The sequence below is a fragment of the Pollicipes pollicipes genome, unplaced genomic scaffold (genome assembly GCF_011947565.3).
Source record: "Pollicipes pollicipes isolate AB1234 unplaced genomic scaffold, Ppol_2.1 Scaffold_4881;HRSCAF=5763_pilon_pilon_pilon, whole genome shotgun sequence".
NCBI lineage: Eukaryota > Metazoa > Arthropoda > Thecostraca > Pollicipedomorpha > Pollicipedidae > Pollicipes > Pollicipes pollicipes.
The window spans coordinates 29,810,814-29,836,835 of record NW_023596576.1 but is presented as its reverse complement, the minus strand read 5'-3'; the positions used below and the strand labels follow the sequence as shown (position 1 = coordinate 29,836,835).

Here is a 26,022-nt window from a genome sequence, read left to right as displayed (position 1 = left end):
GTAGCGCTCATAACACGGGAACGGTGCCCACAAGACCTTGTAGAAAGTGCGACTCGGCGTGGTCATCGCATGCTTCTCGTAAATATGTTTACAAAAGATGCGCTCGGCGAGAACGGTATAAGATCACAGCCAGGGAATCCCTGTGTGAAAGGCATGTCCTCCTTCGTAGCAAAGACGCTACCTGGGCGACACGAAGGACGAGAGTCTCCTGTATTGGCAGAAACGACATTAGATTATAAGCTTTTACCCATCATCCGAATGAGCCCGAACGCCTCGCGTGACAGAGCCGGACGTGTCGAGAGGAGGAAGAATTAACACGCACCTGGGTGGTCGGTCAAATGCCCTTCGCTCAGGTGGAGGAGTCAACTTGGCCCCCTGAGATATTATGAACTAACAGAGACAGACACCAAATTCATAACGTGTGTTGGCCTGTACATGAACTCACTTAAATCAAATTTTTGCGGTACATAGGAAAGGACCTTTGGGTTCAATAAAGCAAAACAAAGTCAAACTCCAAGTCTCTCTCCAAAGTGCCCCCAGAATCTATATACCTATTTAAGCAAATGGTTACACGCTAATCTGAGGTCAGTGAACTTTTTTGACCTTTTGAAGGTCATGGTGACCCAAATCATACAAGACTGCTCTGAGCTTTGCATATGAATAAGGGACAAAGATTACGCTAGGCAGCATGTTTCTAAAAAACATGATTTCACCTGGGTCATTTTAGGTCGATGACGTATTCTGACCTTTAAAAAGTTCATAGAAGATGTACAATGCGGTTTCTGTTATCAATACGTTCGAAATGAGCACCAGAAACTATCCCTCACAGCATGACCCAGAGTAATAAAACAAGTTGGTTTTGACCTTGGTCTGACCTTCATACCTGACCTTAGGTCAATGGAATTTGGTCATTCAATTGCTGTGTTGCCTAATCAAGTATATCAGAGATGTATAGCTTCGTCTAGCCCTCCGCTGTTGCACCAGATTGAAAGATTCCCTAAAAAATTGACTTCGTTGATTTCATGGCCTGATTTTGACCTGCCGCAGGCCATCGACCTCACAAGGTTAATCTAAATTTGCGATGCTAAACAATCCGCTATACAATTGTCTGCAGCTAGACAAAATTTGGCGCGGATAAGCCGCGCCGTTAGGAAACCATTTTGGAAAAACCTTTGGGAGAGGGTCGATTTGACCTCTACCCGAGCGCGTGTCGCGCGCGTGCCATTGCAAGCGTGTCTTCAACGTTCCTGAAACCCCAAAGCTGACAGTATGCTGAGCAGCAGTACTCCACCCCGACCCTCTGTGCCACTTGAGGGGATTAGTAGAACAAAATTGTTGAGGCAAAATGATTAGGGATGCGACGAATGAATGCAACGTATGATGATAGCGGAACGACTGCGCGGGGCCGCATGGCAGTCGGTAAATGATAATTATAATTGCATTTAAACTCAGCTAATGCTGAAACTGAGAACAGAATGGGGGGAATAGGCGGGATGCCCAGCAAGGCGCGAGTAACCCAAGCCGCGTCAGGCGGGTGTAGCAGAAGGACCACTTCACGTACTCCTCCCAGTATTGTTGTGTTCCTAGTCCCTACCTTACCCTCCATCCTAAGCGGAAAATAAACTATGTGACTTACAAGGAATAGGAATAATTGGCCAGCCTCACATTTCTGTGTAGTTCTGGAAGGAGCACGGGGCGCAGCACATGACTAAGTGCAGTTTTCTTTGCAAGACGGCCAGGCTACATGAACGTATGAGGTCTCTACGGCCATTGAATGGAAAGGGCTCCTGAAGAAGAATTCTGGAAATTGTTGCAAAAAGTTCCAAAATGTTGCAAAAAAGGTCTACGGCCAAACGAAGCCAAGTAGCGCTTTATGATTACCTTCGATGTCCTTGAAAGGCACAGCAGCAATTAAAGAAGAATTTCAAAAACTATGACAAAATATTGCAGAATGTTGCGAAAATGGTTTTCTGTCAAACGAAACAAGAGAGCGCACTATGATCACCTTCAGCGTTCTTACAAGACGCCAGAGTTTCTAATAAAGAGTTTTAGAAATTGCTGCAAAGGCTTGCAGAATTTTGCAAAGACGGTTTACAGCTAAATAAACAGGTAAACGCAGTAGAATAAGGCACAAGAGCTCCTACGCGAGGATTTTGAGAAACAAACATTGCAAACCAAAGCAACACAGGGCTCCAGGACCGCCACCATTCTTGTCGCAAGGTACAAAAGTCCCAAAGACGCAATGATTGAAAACTTGAAAACATTATAATCATTGCACTGCACAGCGCGCACCCCGTTGCAACGCTGCATTACATCAGACGCGTAAGATTTAATCAGTGACGCCAATTTCTCAATATCCTTCTGAGTAGCTCAAAACTTCGATCTGAAGTAGCTGACGTCGCGGAAGGAATTTATTTGATTCCCTGTTCACCACTATGAAAGTCGCACATTTAATTTACCTTGCATGTGTCGTCTGTAATGCTTGCGGCGCACTAATGCGTCAAAATGTTTGTATAATGTGTGCTACAAAACCTTCAAATACTTCGTTTAGACAAAAGGATATACAGACATGAAGCATTTATTCCGCGAATTCAACAAAATGTTACACTATGGGCATGATTTCTCCCCTAAGGTGCTTACCACGGTTGCCCTTTTCGAGGCGCACTTCGGCTTTAAAGAGAGAATTACATGATCCCTGTGACGCGCTGGATCAAACTTTAACCAATGCGCTTCTCGGTAACAGGTTGTTGTCCGCTGAGCCAATCACAAACATCTTTTATTCACATAAAGTGTGCGCGGTGGTTGTCATGACGACGGCGATCGCGACTGCAGGGAAGAAGGTAGTACTGTTACGAAACGTCGACAACGTAATTTGGATTCGAAAATAGTTAAAATTGATATCCTTATTATGGCTCAATGGTGCTGCCGTGGCACTACCCAATGCTATTATAAGACCTAACCAGTCTTAAGTCTTCACTAACGTATCTTTTTGAAATATGCCCCAAAGGTGGGGCACTCCCTGAAAACTCATCGGTCATACGTCGCGCGGTGCATGCCACATCAACCAAGCGTTTTGATGTGTAGCGTTTGATGAGACAATGCTGAGAGAGTGCAGTGAAAGTTATGATGTACATCAGGCAATGGTCTGAAGCCCTGGGGTAAAAGAGACGCATAGGATGTTGAATCTGTGCTGAGAGATGCGCTGGCTACAAGGGTAGCTGCAAAGTATCAGCTGTACGGCTGCACGCTGTCTATATTCGGCGGCATGCGTTCGAGCCTCCTGCTAATAGCACCAGAATGGAAAAAGTCACAACGAAGAACGCGCAATAAGAGGGCATTGTGTACTGAATTATTCGAAATCATGACAACACGACACGTGCAGACCCCGGGATTACCCGACGGCCTTTTGGTCTTTTTCAGAGTCGTCTGCCCCGTAATGGAGCCAAGTCACAACGCGCCCGATTTGGAAACACGAGCACCATTTGCACACAAGAGCCTTGAGATAGTCATCAATATCCCTTTGTTACAGAATGAGCGTTCCTGAAACACTCCTCTTTCCGAGACCTAAAGCAGGTGTGACGCACGTGGCATTTTCCGCAGCACTGTTGTGAGGTTATCAACTTTCATACGCGCAGCAAGACGCTGCGGTATCTAGGATGGTGTTGCCGTTAGATGCCAGAATAAATGGCGCTTTATTTAAGGCTGCGAAAGCTTTGTGCTGTTTTCCAAGCCATACCGACAGCTCTGGATCACCCCGCTTGCGTCATCTTCAGCGTTTCTAAGCTGCCACAATTTCATAAATGCACCACGCTAAAAATACACACGGGAGCATTAATATTCACCAGCATGTGCATAGATCATGGACTGTTCCGTGCTTTCAGTATTAAATGCCAGCTCCTTCGATCAACTTTCTATTTGTTCCTTTATTTCAAATGTCACGTCGGCGAAACTCCTGGGCACTCTCACATGGAATGCAAAAGAGCGTGGGCTGGCAGAAAGCGCCGTTTGGGAGGAAATGGCCCACTTCCTGTTTTTTTTTGACATTCACTTGGGTGAGAAGAACGTGTTAAACATGGATACAGATGATGAATTCCACGCTGGCCTTTCAAGAGCTTGCCATATCCCCGGGAAATATCACTTTTCAACGCACCTTATTCACGTTCAAAACAAACGTAACGTTAAGTACGATCGAGCCGTCATTATCGCTCTCGCCAGTGATGTCATATATGGATTGTTTTAAACCAGAAATACTCATCATGGGTATCGCTCCATCGATTCATCTTGACAACTTATGTTTCGGCACATTTAATGGACACTTTTCCTCCCCCAAAAACGAGTGTAACGCCAACAGGTTACATTTCTGAGGAGGCCCAGTTCAGAGACCAAATCAAACAACCACCAGAACCTTTGAGAAAGGAATATGCTGCTTTCTTAGCGCAAACAGATCAGGGGCCTCCGGCACGCTGCCTGCTGTTATGCGCTGATGCAGCCATACATTTCGGTAATGGCTTGCCATTTTAGCTAAACTTAAATATAGCAGCCATTGACAATCACTGGAAAAAGTGCGTCCTGTTTACACATATTCAAGTAGAGCGTTCCTAGATGCACACTTTGCATAGCTTTGAATGATCTCTGGCCACTAATTTTAACAAAAAAAGAGTAACTTTATGCGTGAGTCGTTGGCGAGTGTCACCGATTTCTGGCGATCATAGCACAAGCCTATGTTTTCCAGAAGTATTTGATCGTAAAAAGCTGCAATAAGACTTCTCTCTAATAAAGCAACGCATCAAACAAAAGCGTCAAAAGGTAGCGTCTGTCTACAGCAATATGTCTACAAACGCACTTTTAGTCCTATATGTCAAGCTTCATTGCTTGCTCGTAGACATCTGGCGAAAGATCATGCCCTTTAAAACAACCGTCCCGTGGCGATGCATCAAACCCTTTCGGACTGTATATTAGATTGACTAGATGCCTACGTCCCATAAGGCGGAACCATCAGCGGCTACATTACAATACTCAGTTCATATACATAGAAGCACGGCAAAAAAACCCAGATCATTAGCGTGCCCGCCTCCCCTGTGCTGCTGACGAGGTCCGTAAAAGTTTCAACCAGAAGTTAGAGCCTTACTTTCGCAAACAAAGCCTCGTCAGGCTTACAGTCGGCTCGCGTCGCCAAAATGCGGTCACCGAGCGAGAGGCAGATGAGCTGCTACAACGGCGTCGGTGACTTCCAAGCGGTGCAGTGGCCCAGAATAAAACTCAGCCCAGGCACGTGAGTCGTTTAAAGAACACGGGAGGCAGGTTGCAAAACTAAACCAGCCGAATGGTACTTATGAAGTTGCGCGGTTCAGTAAAGGTCGCAAGTAAAGGTTCAGTAAAGGTCATGTATATTTCAAGCAATCTTGGTTGAAAATTTGCCTTAAAAATATAAACCTGACGTCTTAACGCTTCCTCATGCCAAATTCCTGACTCGAGAATGCCTCTCGAACTCGAGCATCAACACCCATCCAGTCCTCCTGTATTTGTTCGCCAGCCTGCTGTCAGGGAAAGACCGCCGGCGGCTGTGGACGTTTATGGACGTTGCAGTGCACGGGACTAGCTGTGCTCAGCATAGTGCGATACTCTGAATCGCGTCAGCACCAAGACGAACGATCTCCACGCAGCCCGCCCTTCCCGCAGGGGTGGAGGAAGGCGATGCCATGTAGCCACCGCTGCTGAGTGCGTCGTAAAGCCCCAATGATGACAACAGCAAGACGAACGACCTCGTGTGACCATAGCATAGCATCCATCGGAAAAGCTCGCGCCGACCGTGTTGCCATGGATACTGCTTATTATTCCGCGCGTGTAACCTTACGCCCTTTCTCGCGGGCAGGGATGTCAATACAGCATCGTCAGCCGAACTGGCGAGCCGCGTGCGCAGGGCGTTCACCAATGCGTCTTTAAACCATCCCCGCCAATATAACACGCGTGATAGTGGCCGGGCAAGTGTTGTCCATCGGTCGGTCACAGCCCGCGCCCTACAACACGCGTGATAGTGGCCGGGTAGGTGTTGTCCATCGGTCGGTCACAGCCCGCGCCCTGCAGCCCAATGCGACAGCTGAGCGACGCGCGAGTCTCAAAAACCTGGGACCGCCTGGCGCAGACTATGAAGTGCCGCATCACAGCCTTAAAAGTGCAAACTGCTCTCACCCCGGCCAGGTTTGACGCGAAGCCCCGCGCCGTCAGGCATGCCATAAACCTGCTGCGTATGGCGCACGCACCGTGGGATCAGCTGAGCGATTGCTACAGCGCCATAGCTGATGCGGAAGCACTCTGCTGGGACACAGCGCGGTGTGCTCTTACCGTTACAGTCACGCCACAGAGAACATTTGGGTGAGAATAAGAATTGAAGCGGGAGGTTGTAAATTATTATTCAGTGCATGTCAATCATGTGGCAAAGTATTTTCTCTTGGCTTAATTCGTGAAGTATATATATATATATATATATATATATATATATATATACTTATATATATATACATATATATATATATATATATATATATATATATATATATATATATATATATATACATATTTGTACATGCATATGTTTGATTAAAAATAACTGCTGACTCAGAGCTTTTTGATGCATCGTTCTAGTTTCCGGGCCTTTGACTTTGCGTCATCGCTTAGATTAAAGATGGTTCGCACAAAATTACTCATATATTCATCACGCCTTCCATTCTAACGTTTCGAGATCTTATCTCATCTTCGGAGAAGACTAAATTGCACCAGAAATATGTTTCGAGTTTTAAAGGATGAAAAATTGTGCACTACTGTTGGAAAACATCTTTTGGTACGGAGAACATCAATGAAGCATAACTAATTGAAGTAAGACGGATTGCACTGACAGACAGCACTGATATTTTAGTAACTGTGTCAGCACTGGCATTTTAGTTTTAGCACTATCAGTGTCAGTGTCAAATTTTAATTCAGAGTAACGGTAACAAAAGATGTTTTCCAACAGTAGCGCACACTGTTTCATCCTTTAAAACTCAAAACTTATTTCTGGTGCAATTTAGTCTTCTCCGAAGATGAGATAAGATCTCAAAACGTTAGAATGGAAGGAGTGATGATTATATGAGTAATTTTGTGCGAACCATCTTTAATCTAAGCGATGACGCAAAGTCAAAGGCCCGGAAACTAGAACGATGCATCAAAAAGCTCGTCAATGCTGAGTCAGCAGTTATTTTTAATCAAACATGCATCAAAGAAACAATTCTGCCAAAATATTCCAACATAAAGCTACATGACCAGGCAGTTAAGAAAGAGGGTTTTACCAAAAGGTATAGAGAACGACTTGTGAATCACCAACTGCAGCAAAAGAAGACGGCCTATGAAATCCTGAAGAAAAAGAGAAAAGTTTTGGAACAAGAGCTACAGGTATGTTGCCCTGAACATGAACTAAAACAAAAAGTACTTGACGAACCCGACGTGATTGAATGTGACGCTAGACGTCTTACTACAAACAGAATCGTGAAAATGCTCTCAAGGCTCCATGGTAGATATATAGTATTACCGGGAACTGTCGACGGGTACATCAATTCATCTCAACATGGTCTTACTGAGAAACAAAAAGAGGTGCTTAATCTTGGACTTAATTGCCATGTGTTGTCGAAATATGACAAAATTAAGAAGGAAGTAGAACTTGAAATTCTTTACCAGGATATCTTGAATTTGGAAAAAGAGAACAAGGTTACCGTGGACAAGGATCTAAAGAACAGCTTACTAGGAGAGAGCACGAAAGGCGTGGAAATGATATTAGCAAGATATTCACGTAAGAACTCAGGACGGCGGCAAAGGAACTGCGAGAAAAAGACATCATCATTGGGCGAGCGGAAAAATCATCACTCTACGTAATATTCGACGAAAAGGAATATCATGAGAAACTTAACTGCATCTTGAACGACGACAAGAAGTTCCGGCGCATCACAAAAGACCCAACAGACAAACTCAAGACCAAGCTTAACAAACTGATCACTGCTGCCATTGCCGCTGTTGATGGCATACACTTGTCCAAGATAACGGGTGAATTTGCGCCTGGCTATGCTTATGGATCTGTGAAAACTCACAAAAACGGCAACCCCCTTCGTCCAATAATCTCACAGATCCTTTCACCGACCTATAGAATTGCAAAACGTCTTAATGGTCTTCTGTCCCCATATCTTCCCATGTCTTACAGCTTGTCATCAATGGAGGAGTTTATGATATAGTGCGATCTCGTCAACCTGAGGGCCTACTAGCCTCTCTAGATGTTGAAAATCTATTTACAAACGTGGCCATTGAAAGAACCATATCCATCATCCTTGACCGCGTCTACAATCATCCTGAAATTCCTCCTCTTAAAACATCAAGGCGCCTTCTTGAACAATTACTAAAAGCCTGCACGTTGGAAGTACCTTTCGGCGGGCCTGATGGCCGAATGTATTGCCAAATTGAGGGTGTTGCGATGGGCTTACCTCTAGGACCTCTATTCGCTAATTTCTTTATGGGACACGTAGAAACCGACATACTACAAAATGACGACATAGGACCGGACATTTACTGCCGCTACGTAGACGATATCTTTGTAGAAGTTAGGGACATTGACCGACTAGGACATCTCAAAAACACGCTTGAAGGACGGTCTGGCTTAAAATTCACAACGGAGCTAAGTGTGCAAAAGGTAATACCCTTTCTTGACGTGGCTGTCGATAGACAAGGACAACAGTTCAAAACGACTGTATACTGAAAACAGACTAACAACGGACGGTGCTCAAATGCTGACAGTGAGTGTCCTCGACGCTACAAAATTAGCGTCATAAGGTCCTTTCTTAGACGAGCATTTAAGCACTGCTCTGATTGGAGAGGACTACATTTATAATTGACACGAATCAGACAAATCTTGGTGAACAACGGTTTTTCAAATTCTGACATTGAAAACGAGACACAACGACATATGACAAGACACTTTGACAGCAAACCAAGGCAAGGCATCTAACCAACCGTCAAACTGTACTATCAAAATCAAATGCCATCTGCTCACAATCAGGACAAAAAATCTTTACGGGAAACTATCTCTCAACATATTAAAGGCAAAAACGACCACAAAACAGACATTGCCATTTACTATTGTAGTAAGAAAATATGGCACTTTCTTATGAGAAACGGCCCAGACACACCCGATAAACTAAAATGCACCAATGTAGTGTATCAATTCCAATGCAACATCGAAGGCTGCAAACTTCGTCCCATACACTACATTGGTGTGACCACAACGACACTCTCACGGCGCCTGACAATGCACTTACGTGACGGGGCACCTCTGGACCACATGCGACAGGAACACGACATGACATTGACACGACAACAACTGACAGACAGCACTGACATTTTACGGACGTGCAGTGACAGAAGACGCCTTCAAATTTAGGAAAGCATATTCATTAACGAACTCTCTCCGGCCTTAAACAGGCAGACGAATTCTTGCAGAACTCTTGAACTACTAGGTGGTGGGCGGTGAGCACTTCCGATGTGATTGTGACAATATTGTTCCAATTGTGTCTTTGTGATGTTCCCATTATGAGTGTTTCTTACATGTATGAAGATGAAAACAGCAATCCGTCTTACTTCAATTAGTTATGCTTCATTTATGTTCTCCGTACCGAAAGATGTTTTCCAACAGTAGTACACAATTTTTCATCCTTTAAAACTCAAAACTTATTTCTTGTGCAATTTAGTCTTCTCCGAAGATGAGATAAGATCTCGAAACGTTAGAATGGAAGGAGTGATGAATATATGAGTAATTTTGCGCGAACCATCTTTAACCTAAGCGATGACGCGAAGTCAAAGGCCCGGAAACTAGCACGATGCATAAAAAAGCTCGTCAATGCTGAGCCAGCAGTAGTTTTTAATCAAACATGTATCAAGGAAAGGACTCTGCCCAAATATTCCTATATATATATATATATATATATATATATATATATATATATATATATGTGTGTGTGTGTGTGTGTGTGTGTGTTTGCGTGTGTGTGTGTGTGTGTTTGCGTGTGTGTGTGTGTGTGTGTGTGTGTGTGTGTGTTATGTGGGTGTGTGTATATACTTGTAATTGTATTTCCAAAATCAATCTCAAATACGAGACACTGTGGCCTAAACCGAGAGACACCGTGCCCTTGAAAACTAGGCAGAAGTGAGGTCATGCTGTTGAGACCAATGTTCAACTCAAAAACTGCAATTTTGCAAGAATTAAAAGGCAATTTAAATGATTTTAATGCCGTCGATGTAGTTGATTACATTCTCTTATCATGGTGCCGATATTCGCATTCTCCAATCAAGGCGCATGGTTAGCCGATATCCCAGCAATGCTGATTTTGGGCGAGCGCGCAAATATTGCATGAGCTGACGCACGACCGTCAAATCGCTTACAAAGTTGGTCATCGTTTACATGATGACAAGAGGCAAATCTCACGCCTGAAACCACCTCGTTCGTCTCACATCGTTGAGGGTCTTACTGGTCGGACTGGTTCCCACCTCGTTCGTCTCATATTGCCAAGGGCCTCTCTGGCAGGGCTGGTTCCGACCCTCGTTCATCTCACATCTCCGAGGCCTCACTGGCAGCACTGATCCCGACAACAAAGTTTTGTCGTGAAATCTATAGACAGTCGTGGATTTCGCTACTGACTTATCGGAGACATAATTTTCGCCGCGTCTTTACGCTGCAGAAACTGCAAAATGTTCGTCTCAACACTGGCCCGATAACAAATGGTTGCCAGGTGACACCTCAATTACGGCGACCTTTTCGTTCACAAAATTGCATTACAAGACAAAGAACAAGTGACAACGCTCTCGGTGTCTGTGATTTTTTTGTGGTTCAAAACGTCTTTTAAAACCAGAATCTTCCCCTCAGTCTATGAAAACACAGAACTAGGAAAAGTTCTGGTAGGCCGAACCTCTTAACACGCGATCGGGTAGGGGTCACTTTGACCATCTCTCCCTGAAGGTTTTTCCGGGGTGTTTTCCGAACGGTACGGCGTAGCCGCACCAAATTTCGTCTAGCTGTAGACAGTTGAAGAGTGGATCCTTTGGTATCAAAAATTAAGACGTACCTTGCAAGGTGGCTGACCAACGGCAGGCCTAAGTCAGGCCATGGATTCAGTGAGGCCGATCTCTAGGGAATCGTTTAATCTGATGCAACAATGGAAAGTTAGACGAGGTCACACATCTCTAAGATGCTTTTTTAGCCAGAATAATAATTGAATGAGCAAATTCCATTGACCTGGGGTCAAATATGAAGGTCACACGTAGGTCAAAAGCAACCCGTTTTACTACTCTAGGTCTTGGTGCATGGGTTAGCTTCTGGCGCTCATTTGGAATGTAATGGTTACATGAACCGCATTATATATCTTCCATGAATTTGTTAAAGGTCAGAAAAGGTCATTGACCTAAAATGTTCCAGGTCCACATTTTGTTTTAGAAACATGCTGCGTAACACCATTTTCTTTGCTTACTCAAATGCAAAATCTCGTATAATTTTGGTCATTACGGCCTTCGAAAGGTCAAACAAGGTCACTGACTTTAAGTAAGGATGTGAACTTTTACTCAAAACAGGTGTCTAAGTTCTGAGGTATTTTGAACAGCAACCTAAAGTTTGACATTGTTCGGCATTATCTAACCCGAAACTCAAAACCCAAGAACCTCAAACTTTGACCTAAGTGTGTTTACATACAGGCCAACACGCCCTGTGAATTTGGTGTCTCTAGCTCTCTTAATTTCGTAGATCTGAGAGAGGCCAAATTGATCCACATCCGAAGGGAGGGTATCCCTCCGGCCACCACGACGCGTGTTAAACAGTTCCTATATTGCAAAGCGATTTCTATCAACTCTAGTAACAACGGCTTACTTTGCCAATGGAACAGCGCACTCGGCCCTAGACTTCCGCGTTCGTGATGTAACAAGCAAACTGTTACGTAGTTATCTATTTGGGATTGTGAACCGGGTCACGTTGACAGTCGGCTCCGGAATTCTTGGAAGCCGCGAAGTGCCACTTCACCAGCCAGGTTGGTCGTTAACTGCCGCATGGCACGCCCAACTCGCCAATGTCGGTGCCGAATTTCCAAAGCAAAGGACTTTTCAAAAATGCTCGATGCTCATGGTAGGACATGTTTACTTGATTCCAATCAAATGCGTTCAGGGAAAATGAAGAAATATTGCCATTTCGTAATAATGTACAAGCCTTTGCCACATATCAACATGTATATCTTGCGAAAGCTCCCACCTTCAAGAGGAACATATTGCTCATCGTGAACAACATCTGAAGTATACTGACTTCAAATCATTACAGCCCTACAGCCATCCAGTCCTCGTTCGTTGTCTCCGACACCATGCCGAAGTACTTCTGACGGAACGGTAAGCTCTGTCAGAGGGTAAGAGCCGCCTTGACCAGCTGCTGCCGCCACTGGTCTCCGGCTCAGGCAGCCCCGGTAGAGCCGGCGACCGGGCGGCGCGGCGGGCGGCGCGGCGCTGTGGCGGAAACACGGTCCAGCTCACCTGGATGCCGGCCTGGTCGGCGGCCGAGCCCACGTCTACGCCCGTGACGTAGATGCCCAGGGCGTACTCAGCACCGCCGCGGATCATGACACCTAGGCTTTCGCCCATGTCCAGGGAAAAGTCCACCTGCGAACCGAACGAGGCTGTAGCGCCCGGTCTCCGGCCACACAGCAAAAAGGTGACAAGAAGCACGCGATTCGTCGTGCCGACAAGCGCTGTAACTCTGATAATCAGGAAACACACATGTAAAAGACGATACCACCCAATCTTGGCTCTTTTAGAAGGAGAGAAGTTGTGTTTTGGTGGGAATCGGTTGATAGCCGTTGTCCGATGTTCGATCGTACCTTAAATGTTATTTGCATAGTTTGGACACCGGTTGGTTTGAAGGAAGAGTGAAACGCATTGCGTAGGCAAGCGCAGTTATTTTGACGTCGATGAAATCAACCGAGAAATCTCTTTCGATCCGTGAGGGTCGAAATTTTGTTCATGGTTTCCAGTCGCTTTTCACGACAGGAACACACCTTCACGTTTCACGAACATGAGTCTAACCAATCGAGTTTATCCACCCAGGCAATGATATTTCCGTATCGATTTCATACTGAAGCGATCGTTCATCGCCCGTTTCCCATCGCTTTAAAGGAAAGATTTTCACACGACGCTGCCGGGAGCCGCTGATAAAAAACCTTCCCGTTTTTGGACACGAGCGGCAATGCCAGGGGCCCGGCGACCTTCGGGAAGCTGTTACCAGCGCCGGCCTCTTATCGCCGGCCCCGCTGATGGATCCCGGACCGGAACCCGGACCAGCCTCTGAATGGTGTGACCGGTAAGAGCGGCAGCGGGGGCCCAGCCGAGATGGGCTTTATTACAGACGCGCGGGATGCGGCATAACAAAGGTGGCTCCACCTAGTGGTTTCTTGGCCTTGTGTGGTGAGGGAGACACGCGCAGAAAGGATAAAGGAAGAAACGTCAGAGACGGAGTTACAATCGTGCATGTGGAGCGTACGTGCTGCCGCGCAGGTATACGCGGTTACACGAAAAGTTTGGAGTTTCGAATAAAAGAGAGAGGAGGAGGGGAGCGACAGATAGAAGACGCCAGATTGGATGCTGTAGACAAAGAGATAGACAGAGAGTTCCCTTACCTTGCGGTCGTGACCACCCTCTCTGCTGGTCTGCGATGCATCTGGAGGAGGTGTGACCTCCCGGCCCTGCGGATCACACCACGTGTAGGTGTGGCTCACCACATAGTTGTCGCCGTTGCCCACCGTCTTGATCATCATGTCCAGCACACTCGAGCTCGCGATCATCTGGTGGTACACAAAACGACAGGTTGGCGAAGGAAACATGCCTTTCGGTCACGATGGTCCGTCAGCTAATAATATCGAAAAATTGGAGCCCGAGGCGTTTCTTAATCCCATTAGTCCAGAAGAAGCTTGGTTCAGACGGCGACCGCAGTTAGTCTGTGGTTAATGGTGCGCATATATGCGCAGCGCTAGCCAATGACAAGGCAAACACTCGTATTTTGGCCTCAAATACTAAACCACAGCAATCAAGAGCGAAAGTTGCCGGAAGCTGCCAAGCTTTACGGCTTAACTTCGTAATTGAGGCCTCCCGAGGCATTTTACGATTTAACAAACGAAAATAGCCGAACCATTTCGAAACCAAGCGGACGGTTCAAGCAATAAAGAAAAGAGCCGTTGAGCCCGAATGACAGTTGATTACAGTTGCTTAGTTGTCGCATCAAACGTGCATGTCATCGAGCCATCTCAATGATTGGCGTTTAGCACCAACATTAAAGTGACGACTAAATTATATGCGAACATAATCATTTCGAAACTGCTTCGTTGGTCGTAGCGGTATATCAACTAGTTTGATATATGCTTAGCACTTGCACATAAAAATGTCTTTATTCACGCAAGGTAAAGAAAGCAAGTCTTGCCTCTAAGCACCCACGAAAGATTCCTCAACTTCTATTAAAAAGGCGCGTGGAACGAACGGTTTATCTCACGATAGACAGGTTCTTCACTCGACCACCCGGGAGTTAATCTTCTGGTATCAAACCCATCTTACCTGATAGCTGCATGACCCTATAGTCCTTTTCAACAAGCAGCCTGCCTTTGATGAGGGCTAACCAAACATAGCACATTTCTTTTATGATAGCCTAATGTCAAACTTTTCTCGAATCATAATGCATCACATACACAATGACAAAAGCATAGTGTGCAAACACCCCCACTACACGAAAGTACCAATTAGTATACATTCGAAACTTAGCAGATCAGCGTCTGGAAGTATTAGCGTGTCCTAGAAACTAGGCAATCATTTTCATACCCTCCTAAGCCCTATGATGAAGAGACACCTCATTCCTGCAAATTCGGTGACTCCTCCCCAGAAATGAAATCAAGACTCACACACCACGACGCCAAAAGCCGGCTCGGTAATCCCCGATCCCCAAGCAGGCCCAACCCACAACCTATCCCCGATAACCAAAGCCCGACCGGCCATGCAGCGGGCCGTGCACTCGACGTCATCTGGCCGGAAGCCATCGGCCAGCCGGCCCGCCAACCCGTCCGTCCGCGCGCCGCTAACGCAATCCGGTGGCTGCGGCGATCGCGGCTGGCCTGCGGCGATCCCCGCGCGTCTGTGATCGATGCTAATGGCCGGCCTGATTTAATAGCGCCGCCAGCCCCACCAACAAAGGAGGCTCTGGCAGCGGCGACGCCTCAATCGACGGGCACGACGACGGCCGACGGCCGGCCAGGCACGACACCCTCCCCCGACGAGGTCGGGAGTCCCTGCCGGTCGGCGCGGCGCCTCTGCTCCCTCTGAGGTGGGGGCCGCGCCGACCGGCAGCCGGACACTGCTCTCCGCGGAGGAAGGCCGCGAGAATGATCATCAGTGCTGGCGTGATCAGCGGACTGTCACCAGTCTACACGGACGCTTACCAATGAAAACTACATTGCTTGTATGTGGTGTGCGCACCTAGATGATGGATTTTCTTCCGCAATTTGCATGCTGCGCTTCATCCATCTCTTGATGCAATGCATACGTCTGGAGATAATGGAAGGCTAGATGGCATCACGGAAGAGCGTGCGTACTGCTCGGCCCAAACGATGCTGTGGCGAAATACTTCGGCAGCAGACAGTGCCTTTTCCCGCAAAGTTCTAACGTCGTGATGGTGCTTACATGTATGCACCGGTTCGGGAATGTCTCAAGTAGAGACCATCATTAATTCTGATATGATCTGTTTGCAAATAGAGCGAAGCGTTGAGTTTGTCTTGCATGTTTCATGGTCTGGTATTCTTTCGTATAGAGAATGGACCGCCGGCAGTCCCATGCCGTGGACTTAAAATAGCTGGCAGTGCGTTATGCCTCATTTCAGGTGGTTATGATGCTGTATGTTGAACATGTCACAACTCGGTCGGCGAACGGCGCTGGTGAAGAACGCCCACAAATGTTGTAGTAGTGCGACGGCAATGACGAACGTCCTCCAATGATGAAATGCGAAGATGGGACTTTCAATAAAGTTGATGCGAGCCCTGCTACCCCTGCCGAAACGCATCATCCGCCCATTCTCTTCCTGCATTGGCGCAGTAAGAGAAGCCCGGTTTGAGACGTAAACGCTGTTGCTGAGACTGTCTTGAGAGTGGGATGCGTGGGAGAGGATGATAAAAGATGACCAAATCAAAAGCACGCATCTGTTCGGATCAGTCATCCGGCCATCGCTTTCGTAATGTTGCATTGTCGACACGCTGTTGGATAAGTTCAACTTCACAGCGCTGCTATCCTGCTTCAGACACAGACGAGTAGGCCCAACTACATTAGTCTATTTTGTTTTCGCCAGCCCAGTGTTTTTGTCCATCAGATCCCACTCGCGTGCACATCACATTACACTCGCCGTCGATCACAGCAAGTTTTTATCAATCGTTTTCGCAGGTGTACAGGTGGCCGTCAACCAAGCCTGCAGCGCGGTGAACGAGACCAAGGTCGGGCGGCTGCCGAGCATCCTAACCTGCTTGACCTGCGGCAGCGATGACCGTCGGACGTCATAGCCGTTGACGATGACGAGCTCGTCTCCGACCCGGAGTCCTGCTGACCTGGCTAGACCCTCGACCTCGAGACGGCTGATGAACACGCCCAGACCTGCCCCGGCGTGCCACAGTTACCAGTGCGCCGCTGTCAACAGCGTCAACAAAGCTCACCAGAATATGTCACAAGTGCACAACAGACGAGCAATTCTAGCAGCAGAACACAGCGAGACATTAATCCTTCTACCATGACATACAAGGTCGTAACTTTGCGCTATTGCATCAGCACACTAAGTCCGTCCCATCATCAAGAACAATCAATCCCAGGCCGCCGCCATTACGCCTCTGAGTGGTTTCACATCTCGGTCCCATCTGCGAAGGCCCCCACCCGCTCCCGACCCGAGCCCCACTATCAGCTGCGGCCAGCCGCCGGGACGGATCGGCACCTGCGCAGCCGGCGCAGCGCCCCGGCCGTCCGGCAGCCGGCCGGCAGCTCGCCGTGCCTCCGGGCACGGGGGCGGGACAGCACCACAAAACGGCCCGTAATCGGAGCCCGACAGCCGGCCGGACTTGTAACCCACATCGATCGCGACGGCGCGCTCGAGCGGCGGCGACGGCCCCAGCTGCCGCAGGCGCGGCGGTGCTGGGCTGCCACGGGACCAGCCGCTCCAGGCGGCCAGTTGGGCCTGGCGCCGGACTTCGTGCGTCGCCGCCGACGCCCGAGGCCGGAACAGAGGACGTGGGTGGGGGACTGAACTATGTCGTTGCTGATAGTACAAGTGGCTGTTTGGGAAGACGGGACCGAACGCAGTGCCCAGTGGTACGCATGCTGACATGCATCACTAGGTGACACAGAGCTCCGTTCCATAATGTCAGAGCCGTGAAATGCCGAAGACCGTTTGCTATTGAAATTCCCCCAGGCTGAATCAGGAATCAAGCCTTTACTTCTAGGAAAACGTTCGGCGAAGTTCGTCTTCTTGTCCGGTTCGACTTTTGAAAGTTGACTTCGGTCGAGTGCCAATTGGGGCGTCGATTGGCACGTGACACGATTCCGCCGCCGAACCGCTGCTGCTGTTCGAACGAGGAACGCTGCCAGCATCAGCGAGGCTCGATTGGATACCAGAACAACACATTCGATGAAAGATTTGCGCTAACGGGCATAAATGTCATGCTCTAATTCGCGTACTCGTCACATAGCATAGATTGCGTGGGTTGGACCCGACTGATGCAACAGTTACGATTTTTCAAATCTCACTATGGTTTGGCTGTTTGCTGAACCATGGTGTGACATTGCTGCCATTCTCCGTCCCATTTATCGGGACAAAATGTTAACCCGGTCTGTCCGGTCTGAAGAGATTGCTTTTAACTCCCCATCTACTGAAGATGGACGTCATAATATGCGTTCACTTCATAAACTCCAGTAGTGCTATTTACGTGGACAATCAGGATAACTCGCTTTGTTTTATAGGATCACCTGCTTTGCTTGATAGGATCAGCTTGTTTCCTCTTATTGGCCGGGAGCCGGGACGCCCCGCGGCGGCCCATTCCGACGGCTCGGCGGGCCATGACCGTAGCTCATGGCCGGATTGCCGGCCGGGGGCCCGGTCGCCGGCGGCTCCGGCCCCGCATTGCCACGTCCCCGGGGGCCAGTTCGGCGCGTATTTCACGGCCCGGTCGGCCGCCGGCCGGCGCCGCTGGCGTCAGACGTCCGAACGCAGCTCTGCACACCGTCTGTCGCTGGCCGTCGCTCGTTGGTCACTCGGTCCGAGCCGGTGTGACGGCGACCAGCCCTGGCCGACAGGTTTACCGCCGTTGTCGCGACCGCCGGCCGCCGGTGCGCGCGAGGCGCAACTGAATGCGACGCGGTACGCCCCCGGCGGCGCGGCGCGACGCCCCAGACTGAGCTCGCAGTTGTGTTCAAAGAAAAACTGCAAAAGCTCGTTGTAGTTTGATGAAATATGTGCCGTACTGCTTCATGTCCTATAACACGGACAGGCAGGAGACACGCTTTCAGGAATGACGTTTAAAAGCGCTTGCAGTGCGCAGTACCCATGTGCCTGTGAGTTCATATTTACATGTCTGGAGACCACCGCGACGCGTCGTGTTAGAAGTTGCCGGCAACACACGTGTTAAAAGTTGGTGGCAGCACAGTGAAACTGAAGTTGCTGATGTTAAGAACCAAGCATAAGCCATGCGTTGCATCACATGGTAGGAAGTTAGGAAGCAGGCTGACAATATGCTGAGAGGAAAATATCACGAATTACAAAACAAATGTTGAAAGACACAACGCCATTTAATGGTAAAGGATAAAGACAGGCACTCCATTGGTGCTGTTAAATCTACCTCCATGCTAAACGTGTTAATACACATATGCTGCTTTGCAAAAAATGTTTATCCATACGTATGATTATGACTAAAGAACACATACGCCCGCACGCACTCATCCACGCACGCACGTGCGCACTCACACACACACACACACACACACACACACACACACACACACACACACACACACACACACACACACACACACACACACACACACACACACACACACACACACACACACACACACACACACACACACACACACACACACACAAACATATATATATATATATATATATATATATATATATATATCAATTGTATCATTCAGGTGTTTTCCTGCGCACGAGCTGAAATTGTTTTGCAAAGCGGCAGAGACGGAACCACTTTTAGCGTGGGAGACTTCCCAACTTCCCACCATGAAACCTTACGTATGGCTTATGTCATGTTCCTAATGTCAGGAAACGCAGATGCGCCACTTTGTCATAAACACCTTTTAACCCTCTGTTTGTTCATGGTAGTCCTTGTAGTTGCGCGCATGCACTCACAGACACATACGTGGGAACAGCATACTTTAAACGCTTTCAGACATCAACAAATTTGCAGCATTGTGACACGAATTAAAATCTACAATTGCAGCCGGTTTTTGGTTTCGTAAAAAAATACAAGTGGGAGGTGTACGCAGTATATATATATATATATATATATATATATTTCTATTTATATACGTATATATACTAGAAGTTGTGCAACTATATATGTATAGCATGTATTGATGCAACGAAGTTCAATATTCCTTGAGTAGAGGGCACATTTTCCTATAGTTATGGGGCATGGCATGGTAAGACACGTAGCCACAAACATTTCAATGACACCTTACGCTGAAGATCTGGTAACTCAAGAGTTGCACAGGAATTTGACTGTCCTAGACAGTTTGTTTATGACGGGCCTGGCTGCGGCAGCAACAGTGCATTACCTCAGTGTGGCCGCGGCAGCCTTCCCAACACACGCCGCACACATGATACGCATGATACACATGCTCAGGAAACTCCTAATCAAACAGTTACATTTTTGTACAACTATCGAGTTCCTAGCTGTTCGGCGTACGGTGCTGTTGAAGTGATTGTGGATACGTGTTTTTGCAGCGTCTTCATTGCTGACAGAGTTCGTATGCATTCACGAAGTTAAGATATTAAATGCATTTGCGAGAAGCATAATGGACATAGTTAAGACAGTAGTAATAGCCTTATTCCTCGGAGAGAAAAAACAGGAGAATGAAGATATAGGCACGCTGATATTTCTCCAAGACGTTTACATCATCTATGCAAGATGTTAAGGTTATTGAAGCGAGTAGGAGAAGTGGATTCAAAATTGCCTGCCGATGATCTCCCCATGCATGTTCGAATAAAGCGTGGTGCTTGATGCCTGTTTAATTGAATTAGTTTGCATGTATACGTTTTTTTCTCGTGTTCTAACTCTTAGTTATATATGCACTGCATCGTAGTCACGGACAGTACCTCCTTGTTTAATCCCCTGAGTGCTGGTGTCCTGTAAAAGCCGTGGCTCGCTGTTTAAGCAAAGCTGAAAGATCGAGTAGGATCATCGGCAGGCAACTTTGAGTTTACTTCTGTTATTCGTTTCGATAAAGGCACGGTGCCGAAATATGAACGCATCTGTGTCTCACTTCTCCTGGTTTTTCTCCGATGAATAAGGCTTTTACTACTGTCTTATCGATGTACATTCAATAACCATAGCTCATAATCATAATAGCGTTTGCTCTCTGTTGCTCAACTAATATCGCCTTCGCCAAGCTTTCTCAGTACTAAAAGATATACTATTATATGATAGATATAAAGAAACACACGCCCAAACACACACACACACACACACACACACACACACACACATATATATATATATATATATATATATATATATATATGTATATATATATATATAATATGTAACTATGTTCTATTCATAGCCAGACTCCCTCAGCCAAGGTTCCATTTCAGATGCAACGGCTCGACTGCCGTTACCCAGGAAAACCTCCGGCAGCTTTAAATAGCCACCGCTGCCAGATATGGCAGATTGCACCGCAGACCCTGCGCCACTGGAAGAGCTCATACAAGTTCAGTTCGGATTAAGTTTGGTCCAGACCCCGACTGGACAGTTCCACCAGAAGACATTCGACTTGGCACCACTTTGTAATTGCCGGCGCGCCAGCCAGACGGCCGCGTCAGGCCCGGCGGCGGAGACCCCGGTGCGGCCGCGCCTGGTCCCGCCCGATCGGCTCGCACCACGCCGAGCCCGCGACCTGACAGCACCCGCGGCGATAGCGTGTCTCGTCACATGCGGCCGACACGGCGGCATCCCGTGTAATGGATTGTGAACGATCACACGGGCAGCGTCAGTGGTTCGCTGATTGGCTGCTAAATGTAAGCCGGCGGCCAATTACGAGATTGGAAACCAGAGGCTGCTTTTGGAATGTCGCACCTCGTAAGTGGGGTGGTGCTAGAGTGGAAATACGATCGCTGTTGATAGTGCAGATTGTAATTACGTACCAGATATCCTGCGCAAAAGATGCAAAGGATGAAACAGGTGTTGGGGCATACACCAAAGCTGAGCGCTGTAAAGTAGCCGCAGTCATTACATCGACGGTGTAAACGTTGCACTAGATCATCTGCTCTAACTAAACTCACTTACCCGCTGCAATAACGCCAAGGCCCGACCGACCCGACCGGAAAAGACCGGACCGACGCAGCCGGGCCGGCGGACCGGACCGGAGCGGCACCCACCTGACTCGGCGCCGCCGATGACTGAAAGGCCGAACTCGGGGTCGCGTCGGCTCCGACGCAGCGTCACGCGCCGGTAGCCGGCCACGCCCGTGCGACCGTAGCGGACGCGCCGCAGCCGGCGCTCCGAGTGGCGCAGCTCCTTGCGTCGGCGACGCTCGCTCTTGCTGCGCCGGCCGCGCTCGGGCGGCTGGCGCGGCCGCGCGCGCGGCAGCGTGCTGCTGCGGCCGCAGCACGGCTCGCCGTCCCAGCCAAGCTCGCCGTGGCCGGCCGGCGGCGGCGGCGGCGGCCGGTGGCCGGCTGACGCGATCGGCAGGTGGTGGATGAGGCGCGGCACGGCCGCCGGCCGCAGCGGCTCGGGTCGGATCGGCCGGAACGCGCTGCGCAGCGGCTCGGCGCCGCCGCCACGCCGGTCGGTCAGCAGGTTGATGGAGCGCGCCGATGCCGTCGCGTCACCAGCCCCTTCGCGCCCACTGGCGTCCGTGTCGCTCACGTCGACGGCGTCCACGCCTCGCGCCAGCGCGTCGAAGTCGCGCGCGGATACGTAGCTTGGGTAATGCATGGCGGAGGGGTCCGGCGCCACGTCGTGGCCGCCCGCAGCCGCCAGTTTGCTGGCGATGCTTTCGAATGGCGGCGGCGCGGCGGCGGCGGCGCCGTGCTCCCATTGGTGCCAGCGGGGGTCGTCATCAACTCCGGGGTCGCGCGGCGCCGGTCGTGCCCCGCCGCCGGCCCTGCCAGGTAGCGTGGAATCTATCACCTGTTTGATGACCATCTCCTGATATGAGTGGACGGTGGCCGGAGTACTCCTGCCAGGAATGGCCAGCTCATTCGTCGACTCGACAATGCGTTGATGCACGGCGCTGATCCTGCCGCCGGCTGCCAGGTGTGCGTCGGCCAGCAGGCTGTGGGCTCGCGCGCGCTGCAGGCTGCGCAGCCGCCGGTTCAGCTCAGCGCTCACGCTGATGGAGGGCGGGCCGCGCGGCGTGGGCTCCGGTTTCGCCGGCGATCGATCGGCGCCCGGGCCGCGCTCGGCCGAGTAACCCACCAGGCCCAGCGCCCGGCCGCGCGGCGCCCATTCGGCGGCCGGCTGTCCCGGCCGGCCCGGTGAAGCGGCTGGCGGCCGCGGCGGCGCAGGCTCGGCCGCGCCGTGCGCCACGTCCTCCGCGTCCGTGCGCGAGTCGCGCATGGGGCGGTGCGGCGCCGCGTGCGACCGGCCGTCGCCGCGCCGGATGTCGCCGTCCGCCTCCAGCACGCTCAACACGTCGTCGATGTCGGTCCAGCGGCGGCTGCTCGGCCGGAAGTCGGTCGGCCCGTTCTGCTCCATGTAGGCGAGCGCACGGTCCAGGTCGCCAATCTGGCCCCAGGCCGGGTGCTGGACGATGCTGGCGGGCCGCGGCCGCGGCGGCGCGCGCTCCTCGCCGCCGACGCGCGTCAGGTCCGGCAGCTCGCCGGCCGGCTCGTACACCGGCCCGGCCAAGAACGAGTGGCTCGGCGTTGACAGCAGGCTGAACGGACTGTAGCTTCCGTCGCGCGAGGAGCGCAGCAGGCTGTCGCGCGACCCGGGTGTCAGCCGGTCCAGCGTGCTGAAGCCGTCGGCGTCCGCCTCGCCGATCTCGGTCTCTGGCAGCGCGTCCCAGCCGGGCACCGGCGGCGGCGTGTCCGACCGCCCGCCGAGCCGGCCGCCCGGACTGGCCGAGTGCCGTGCCTCATCGTCTGACGACGCCGCCGAGCGCGACCACGTGCCCTCAGTGTGCTCACGCTCAGGCTCACTGGTCACTGGGCCGTCCGGCGAGCGGTCCCACCGCCCGTCGTCGCCGTGGTCGCTGGCGGCGTCCGCCGACGCCTCGGTACCCGCCCACTCGCCGGCGCCGGCCGCCTCCTCCAGCTGGCGCAGCTTCTGGTACTTGAGCTTGAGCGCCTCCTCATCGCGCAGGATCTGGCGCAGCGTGTCCTCGATGTCGCCGTTTTCCTCCTGCAAGCGCTTCGAGGCCGCCTGGCTGGGAGGCGGCGGCGAGCCGGCTGCGGCGGCGCCGTCCGACCCGGCGCCGGCCGGCTCCTCCGCCGGCTGGCTCGAGCCGGGCGCAGCGCTGCCGAAGAACTTGTCGCTCGACTGGCTGGAGCGAGCCGACGAGGCCGAGTCGAGCGAGCGGCGCCGGTCGTACTCGTCAATGAGCGCGATGCGCGGAATGGCCGTCTGCACCGTGTCCTCGGAGGTAGAGGTGGACGAGTCGAGCTTCACCGCTTCGGCCGGCTCGGCAGCGCCGCTCTCCGGGTCCGCCGGGGCCGCCGCTGACGCCATCGCGACGCCGACGCCTGGGCGCGCCGGCCACGGCGAGCGCGCCGAATCGAAGCCGGTCGATCGAGGGGCACCACTCTCATAGGCGAGGAGACTGCCTGTGAACGAAAACAAGCCGTCCGTTTTCGAGATCGGTGGAGTGGCAGGTGGCGTTAGTGGTAATCGCGCTCACCTGGCACCATCAGGTGATTGGCAGCGGCGGATGTACGGCACGCCGGTGCCGAGGGGCGAACGTCGCCGGCGACAAATGGTCGGGACGGAAAATGGCGTGCCTAGCTCGCTCGGTACCGGGGACCCATTGGAAGGCTCAATTTTCATCCCGATGAATAATTTACGAGCGGTGACGGGGCGATAGATGTGGGCGGTACTCTCCCTCAGCGTCAGCGTGTCTCCCCCGATGACCTGGGCTTTCCCTCTACGCAAGCGCGTCTCCCCCGATGATCTGGGCTTTTCCTCTGCGTCGGCGCGTCTCCCCCGATGATCTGGGCTGAGTGCCTAGACACGAGTTAGCCAATGATGCTGTTGGGATGCGAAGACGTGCTCTGAAAGTCCACGTGCACAAACAAATGCTTGTATGGCCTTGTGTTGGTGGGTTTGGGTTTTTCAGAGCGGACTGCGCGCACTATGAACAGGCCCTAACCAGACGAATATTTCACATTCCCTCAGCGTCTCTTGAACCGTAAGACTATATCACAGAAATTGACGGCGCCTTTTCCATGTGAACGCCCCGACGCGAAGCGCTTCCATGCCTCAGAGGCCGGATGCACTGAGGATCGTTCACTTGCCAGACACGGCTCCCAAGCCACGCGATCAAACAGCCCGGACGTGACCTTAATAGAACGGCCGGGCCGCAATCGGCGCAGAATCTGAGACATGCTGTGTCTCACTGTCAGACGAGACCCAGACAGATTGCAGTCTCTCCTACCGGGCGGGAATACAAAGCGGGCCTGTTGATATAGCGCCGGCTGCCAATTACCAGTTTTGGCGCGCCTGTTCCTGGTTTCTAGGCCAAAAATGAAAAGCGTAGGATAGGTGATCTCAACACCTACACTATTATCCGATAGTTGTCCAAAAATTGCTCAGCACCATCCTTTTTTAAATGTTAAACCCTCATTTCGATATTGCACACATACAGCACAATAATATATCATTTGTGTATGCCGTACCTACCGAGGAATTCACTTAATTCTTCCTAAACATTTCATCAGTCTTCTTGCTGTGGACATTCCAACCAGTGAGAAGCAATGATCTTGACGCCCTTCAGTGGCCAAAACGAAACTTCATCACGATGCCATTTTTTGAACTTATTCTTTTTAGCCCTGAATTACTTACGTATATGATATATACATATACTAATTGCTCATTATTCATTTACATGTTTAATGTTACGAACCAAAGAAGCTCTCCTATAACGGATCCTTGAAATGGGGCCACAAGAGATGCTCGGGGCTAAGTCGTACCGTTGGCATCACATTGCGAGGCGTGAGGGGCACGATGATCGATTACAGTCAGCTGATAAATCATTGGCAACGACGGAGACGTCTGGCTCTGGGAGCAACAGCAATATCTGCATGAGTTATTAGGATTCCTGTGCGATGCAAGGTATCACAACGTGATATTGAAGAAATATTAGTGTGTATCTATCTAGTGAGGCAAATATGTGATATGCAACGAAGCATATGACACGATATCATGTGAGGAGTGAGACTGATTCTGTTTGGCGGCGTAGTTGAAGAAGCCGGTCGGCAAGTTAGTCTTCTCTGATAAAACGTCGCCGTGCTCGATGCCCGCTTCAACATACAGGCATTGAACTTTTTACCAGCTCACTTTCTCGCAATGCATCGCTTCCCCCAGCAAAATAGCTAAACCACGAACCCTACACCAACGTTTGTTTACACGCAGCAGGTCTGCCGTGACCAGCACAGCGTGACCAGGTCGCGATGCCGCCAGCCGCCGGGCACAGCCGCAGCTCCCCGTACGCAGGCTTGGTATCTCGGCCGGC

The 26,022-nt window shown here is 50.3% G+C and overlaps 1 protein-coding gene across 1 annotated transcript in view; it reads right to left on the bottom strand.

Moving 5' to 3' along the window:
- Positions 1–23,650, bottom strand: part of dysc (whirlin protein dyschronic) — a 54,598-nt gene extending 30,948 nt beyond the window's left edge. Inside the window, exons 1-8 of the mRNA XM_037223341.1 lie at positions 23,629–23,650; positions 23,167–23,344; positions 22,977–23,106; positions 22,030–22,643; positions 21,728–21,891; positions 16,583–16,713; positions 13,713–13,877; positions 12,574–12,699 (exon numbers count right to left, since the gene is read on the bottom strand). Coding sequence (XP_037079236.1) covers positions 12,574–12,699; positions 13,713–13,877; positions 16,583–16,713; positions 21,728–21,891; positions 22,030–22,643; positions 22,977–23,106; positions 23,167–23,344; positions 23,629–23,650 — 1,530 coding nt within the window. The remainder of the gene's footprint in view (positions 1–12,573; positions 12,700–13,712; positions 13,878–16,582; positions 16,714–21,727; positions 21,892–22,029; positions 22,644–22,976; positions 23,107–23,166; positions 23,345–23,628) is intronic.
- Positions 23,651–26,022: the final 2,372 nt, after the last annotated feature.